The sequence below is a fragment of the Centruroides sculpturatus genome, unplaced genomic scaffold, assembly GCF_000671375.1.
Source record: "Centruroides sculpturatus isolate CEXI.00-Female unplaced genomic scaffold, Cexi_2.0 scaffold168, whole genome shotgun sequence".
Taxonomy (NCBI): domain Eukaryota; kingdom Metazoa; phylum Arthropoda; class Arachnida; order Scorpiones; family Buthidae; genus Centruroides; species Centruroides sculpturatus.
The window spans coordinates 77,571-83,945 of record NW_019384519.1 but is presented as its reverse complement, the minus strand read 5'-3'; the positions used below and the strand labels follow the sequence as shown (position 1 = coordinate 83,945).

Genomic DNA, 6,375 nt, shown 5'->3' with positions numbered 1-6,375 from the left:
TCCTCTTTTTTTCTCTATCAGCCTATATTTGAAATTCAAGAACTAATTCTACTAACTTTTAATCCCCTTCTCTATTCTAACCTGTTCCTAACTTTTATTGGCTCAACTTTAATCTCTTTCTATCTCATAAAATTAATAAACACAATCTAAGTTGTGAATAACATATGTCATAGCTCATTTCTCACTGCAGACTACAATAATTTACCTAATATTAATAAATAAATAAAAAAATATGGGCTTAACCTCGATAAACTCCAAAGCCACCCTAAATCCGAAATCTCGTTTTTTGTAACACTTTAAATCTATCTTATCTTAATATTAACACATAGTTTAACATTTCTATACATTTACATAATTAAATATATATACTGTAATTCTCATCATTCCCTTTTCTTCCTGATTCAGAGAGTTCTCGGGAATCCCGAAGGCATTCCATATTAATAATGTAGACTATATACAGGCTTAACTATAGATTTTTTTACTACCTTTTCTTGCCCTTAACGAAAACTCCCAACAATATTGAAAAATGAACACAAATTGTAAGCGAAAAACAAATAGAATTAACGACATTTACGAATAAATAATGTTTAAAACCGAACTAAAATACGAAGTAGTATTTATAAGAAGTCCTATAAAAAAGACAAAAACAATATCTGAGTTAAAAACGAGAAAATTTCACATATTAATTAAAAGAATTTCGAATGTTTACAGCTGACTCTCCCTATGCTCCAGTCAAACTTACGCCTAATCGCGATCGAAGCACTCGAAGTGGCAGAAATATTTATTATGCCAGTATCGTCGCATTGAAGCTATTGGCAGCGCAAAGACCAGTATATCTATTGACTCTGGTACTTGTACGTATATTTAATTAATGTATTTGTTAACTATTCTTATCTTTTTATAGCTGTATGGAACCCCGAATTCCTTTACACCCGAACTCTTCGGTGCACGGCTCAGAGGAGAAATAATGGGGGTTTGTTTTACTTTGATACTAAACTGTAGAAGGCGAAATAATGAAGGCAAGTTGTCTAAAATCCAGTCCAAATATTCGGTGACTCAGGCGTATACGAGGCGTATATGTTCCGGTGTATCATATCTCTTGCCGAACGAAGCCACTCCCACCAAATAGAAACGAAAAACCGAAAGCAATTTCTGGACGAGAAGAACGAGTGGTCCTCCCGCATTTATCTAGAAATGTGGGTTTTCTTTCTCAATTTTTATGGCATTTTCGTGAAACAGAACATCCAAGCATCCGCACAGACATACTCCACAGATATGGGCAAGTCTCGTTGAAACACGCGACGATATATTCTCATCGTTGGTCTTACGTTTCTGTGCATTGTTCCTTGACCTTTCCAAGCAAATTCCCGCTAAGAAAGTTAAGGATCGTTCATAAATTAGTCTATATTTATGCTATTCCGAATTATTTGATCCGTCCAGATGAGATTTCTGGTCACCAGAGCGGTAGGCTGCCACCTTCATCGCTTGGCCATCCGACCTTAGCCTTCATTGTACTATATAATAATACTTAAAAGGGGTTCCGAAAGCTACATTATTCTATTAATTATGTGGGTACGTACTGTTCAGGTACAAAGAAGTTCGTTACGAAGTACCTCCCCATGCTAACGCTTCGCAGCGATTACTTGCGACAATAAGCAATAACAATACGGAACAATAAATTCGGATTAATTATTTAATTCATAATATTAAAATTGTTTAACTAAATTTGATATTGTTATCGTTAAATCGCAATAATTATCGAATTTGTAAATTCAAATAACAACATTCCATCGTTCGAATAAAAGAGTGAATCGATCGAAAGTTCGGGGAACGTCGAAAAATCTGCACGGAAAACTAAAAGAGTGGAAAAATCGAAGAAGAAATGGATAAGTCAGTAATTTATATGTCAGAATTACAAAACGAGCATGGAGGTTCGCTATCGCTTTGCCTTGACCGACGCTCCGCGTGTAGTGGCGCTCTTCGTTGCTCGCTATCGCTCGCACCTCAGCGGTCGCGTGGAGCGATCTCCACACCCCTAAAACTATATAACATTAAGTACTCCACGAACAATCAACTGGGCTACTCGGAGCCGGCATGGTCATCTCGGCTGAATTGTTAAACGCGATAATCTTAGCGGAGCGCGCGGCGTGACTCCCTATCGCGCAGTGAAAATAGACCGATTTCGGGGGCTATATCTCGCAAAGGGTTACGTGTAGAAGTATGGTTTCTTTGACTTTTTCGCTCCTATGGGCATGATCTACAGCTTTGTTAAGGTCCCAACAAATGTCATTCACATCAAAATTGTGCCATTGAATCGTTTTCATCTTTCTCTTCTGATGTTTTGTTGAGTTGTGACCCCAAGATGTTTATATTTTTGGACTCGGAACCTTGAACCGTCGAGAAATGCAAAAAATTTGGGCGTTTTTTCTGTATGTATGGATGTTAGTATGTGGGGGCATGATTTTGTTTATATTGTTTGAAGCTTAATAACTCCTGCGCTTTTCGTCGAAATTTTCTGAAATTTGGCAGTGAGATTTGCGTATTAGGGACATTGATGCTATTAAATTTTGGTGGTTAACCCTCCGTTTGTAAACACTAAGAGGGCTTTCTTAGCGCGCCCAGGGCCTACAATGAGGCAGTCGAGTGTTGAGAGACGAAGCCCGACATATCCGGGCTGGCCATTTCCAAAAAAGTTCTAGTGTGTTTGACCGGTCCGGATTCGATTACAGGTCTTAATTAAGCGGTAGGCTGCTATCTTAACTGTTGGGTTGTGTATTTCAATCTTTCAATCTTCGTACAATTTTCCTTCGCGATCATCATCTAGTCATTTCCAATCTGTTCCAAGATCTCTTTAACCTCATCTCTCACCAGTAGCCGAGTGTTTAAAACTGGTGTTTAGTTGTGGGTTTGCACCTGACCAACGGGCAAGTTGTGTGGAGGTTTCCGTGTTTTCTTCACGTCGGTACGTAATGAAGACGTACGATGGAAAAAAAGAAAGACTTCTGAAACACCAGGAATAAATAAATTATTCGGTAATTTGCATATAATTGCATTACAACATATGAGTGCTAACCTCAATTAACGGATATTTGAATTTTGATTTTGATCCCTGTTAACGGCTGTTTTGCCGTCTCTATGTAATATTTATTCTATGGTTTAAACACTGGAGTTCTATGAAATGTGGATGGTCGATGTTTGACTCTTCCTAGTACGTAAAATATTTGACGTTTTTGATATTTACATCTTTCTGATGGCATAGATGACATTCCCTTCGATTACACAAGTCAATAGATATATAGGAATCATCCTAATCTTTTCTGTAATTAGCAAATGTTTTGAAAAAATTTGTTTTCGAGCAGCAGATTATTTAGCAATGGCGCTACGCAAAACATTGCGTAGCACCATTGCTAAGCAATTTAAGTATTTTTTTCACACTCAATAATAATGGAAATAAAATATATAAATATCAATTAAATTGTCTTGATTATTAAAGCGATATACCGGCTGCTCGTAATTGAAGTATCCCTTTCAACGCTGTTTATAGCAGTCCAAATGCGTCCAAATTCGTACGGTGACATTGCAGTACACGTGGAAGACATTTCCGTAACCGAATTCTTATCAAAACTCGCCGATACGGCATATTTGGTGTTGCAAACAATAAGCAAAAAGTCTGTACATGATCTTGTACAGACTTTTGCTGAATGCGGTCCCAATTCTGAATGTATAAAACATGAGAGGCTTCTCACATTATGTGATCCCTGTAATGCTTCTAACATGCAGTGTAATGCTGTATTTCAAGATTGCCAAATTTATAAGAAAATAAATTGCTACCGCTTACGCTGAGATGTCACCATATTAGATTTGTTTGCGTTTGGACCACTAAATACACTTCTGGACAGCTTTGAATGGCGGTACTTTACGATCACCCGTATAATTTTGCGATTAAAATAATAGTTTTAACATATTTATCTAATTGCAGAAAAGATTCGAGTGACGAAGATGATTTTAATGTCATAACAAATGTAAAATGTGAAATGTCCTCCGGTAACCAAGAAATGGAAATGGGTGCCATGAATAAAAAATTACCTGGGAAACAAGAAAAGTATGTACTTAAAGAAAAAAGATGTTCCAAAAAATCAGTTTCGGATGAGAATACAAACAATTGGATACTAAAAGCAATTAAAAAACTTTGTCCATTTTTAAATTCCGTGGATAAAAATGAAACGTTAAATACCACAGAAAATGATTTAGATCCAGCAGAAATAATAGAAAAAATTCAAGTTAAATATTCCAAAGATGCAATCGAAAACTATAAATTTAAAATTCAAAATATGGTATTTTAAATACAATTTTAAATTGTTAAAGATGTTCGTAATTCAAAAAGATATAACTCGGGAACCGATCAGCAGAATGACGTCATATTTCACACAGAGACATCTGTTATCATGGAATTTTATTTTAAAAACAAAAAACGTTACTTACGAAAATATCCGCTAGGGCAGTAAATGGCGCCGCAACATCGTAGTGAATAACTCAAAATCTCTCAAAACTAACGACACACATGCTATTCTTTGTTTTTACGCAACAGCGTGATCGATATGCTGGAAACCATTGATGACAGCAGGCCGAAATTACCATATTCCACGTTTAACGACAGTACTCGGACTTCTGGAGTCCAGCCATTACAAGCGGACTGATGCATAACCGTACAGCGTGCCTTATGTATCGTAAGTTTAGACATTTTGCGCTAATCACTACGCCATTCACAGCTCTAGCGGATAGTTCTCCGGCTAATTTTTTTTTTTTTTCAATTAAAATTCCACGACCACAGACGTCTCCGTGTGAAGTATAATGTCATTTTGCTGATTAATTACCGAGTTTCATCTTTTTCAATTGTAAATTTTAATTACAAACACTGTATTTGACAACATTTTTAATTTATTAGGATAAAAATACATTAGAGAAAGAAATGAAGCATCTATTAAATAATAAAACGAAGATCCAATCGGATTTACGTACCGTTTACCAGCAGAAAAGTAATATACAGTTTAAACTTAGTTTCTATTATATCAATTGCTCATTAAACATAAACAAGTTTATCGCTATTTTTTCCAATATTTACCACTGAAAATAATCTTAAACGAACTTAAAATTCTTAATTAAAGCATCTTTAGCAGCAGAAATTAACGAGAAAGATAAAGAAATTTATGAATTACAACGTAAATTTCAACTTGCTAACCAAAGATCTAAACAGAGCTTCGATGAATTAAAGAAAGAAATTGGTAAGCAAATTAATTTCTAAATCTTTAATTATNGTATTTTTTGACACGAGAAATTACATTTCTTATGACACTCAGATTGGCTCTACATAGTTTGGTAATTTATATAATATTCTGCACTATTAAAAGTAGAATACGAATGAAGATTTATTGATGGCTTCTACACCTGTCTTTTGTTTATATAGGCCTAAAACATCACTAACATGTCTTTCTTTTAGTTCATCACTAATCACAATCACAGTCAATATCTAATAATACTGTATGAACTCTTGCCATCCTACATTTACCTATTTTATTTGTCAGACTCTAACTACCTGTAAGTTGTCTAAATAATTGGAATTTCCACTTTTGTAACTCATCATGAAGTCTAATTCCTTCTTTTTCCTCTAACGGCCTATATCTGAAATTCAAGAACTAAATCTACTGACTTGTAATCCTCCTCTCTAATCTGTCCCACACCGTTTTGGCTCAACTTTAATCTCTATCTCTTTAATAAACATAATATCAATTGTGAATAACATATGTCACGGATAGAGAGAGTTAAAATAATATAAATTAGCTATTTTTATATTAAAAAATATTCTCCATTGCGCCATTTTAAAATAAAATAAATACATTTCCAATTACAAGGGTCCAAAATAAATCTGGGGAACCCGGGATCGCACCGGACCGGGCAAAAAATCCCCAAACTTTTTTGGGTGTTTTTGGGGCCTGGTCGAACCCATAATAGACATAGTGAAAAGGCCGAATGGATAAAATCATCGAACACCGGTATTCGGTGGTGGATGCGTGCCCAACCATGCGAAGTTTTACGGGTTTTCTTCATATTTGTAACACTTAAACCGCCTGGTTTCCCATCGCGAGTCCTCTCGAAAGGTATCTCCCCTTGGCAGATCGCCCATTTGTCGCATTGTCGTATAGAAACAACACATAAACACCCTCTTAGTGCCCACAGAACGGAAAGTTTTAAAAATAAAACAAACGTTGTGTTAAATTTTGGTTGTGAAAGGTCAATGGGATGGCGAGATAGGGCTGTTCACGTGTCATATCTTGCAAGGGGTCAGACTTAATGAAGATTTTACTTGCTGTTACCATT

The 6,375-nt window shown here is 35.7% G+C and overlaps 1 protein-coding gene across 1 annotated transcript; it reads left to right on the top strand.

Moving 5' to 3' along the window:
• Positions 1-1,107: 1,107 nt before the first annotated feature.
• Positions 1,108-5,380, top strand: LOC111622698. Its single transcript, XM_023365118.1, has 5 exons — positions 1,108-1,890; positions 3,980-4,334; positions 4,946-5,036; positions 5,175-5,282; positions 5,358-5,380. The coding sequence occupies exons 1-5, from the start codon at positions 1,883-1,885 to the stop codon at positions 5,378-5,380; spliced, it is 585 nt and encodes a 194-aa protein (XP_023220886.1). The 5' UTR covers positions 1,108-1,882.
• The last annotated feature ends 995 nt before the right edge of the window (positions 5,381-6,375 follow it).

What these genes read in the sequence shown, in the direction of transcription:
- LOC111622698 (XM_023365118.1), top strand. An exon ending in AATTTAAAATTCAAAATATG is followed by an intron (nt 4,335 to 4,945) that starts GTATTTTAAATA and finishes TTAATTTATTAG; the next exon opens with GATAAAAATACATTAGAGAA. An exon ending in TGAATTAAAGAAAGAAATTG is followed by an intron (nt 5,283 to 5,357) that starts GTAAGCAAATTA and finishes TATGACACTCAG; the next exon opens with ATTGGCTCTACATAGTTTGG.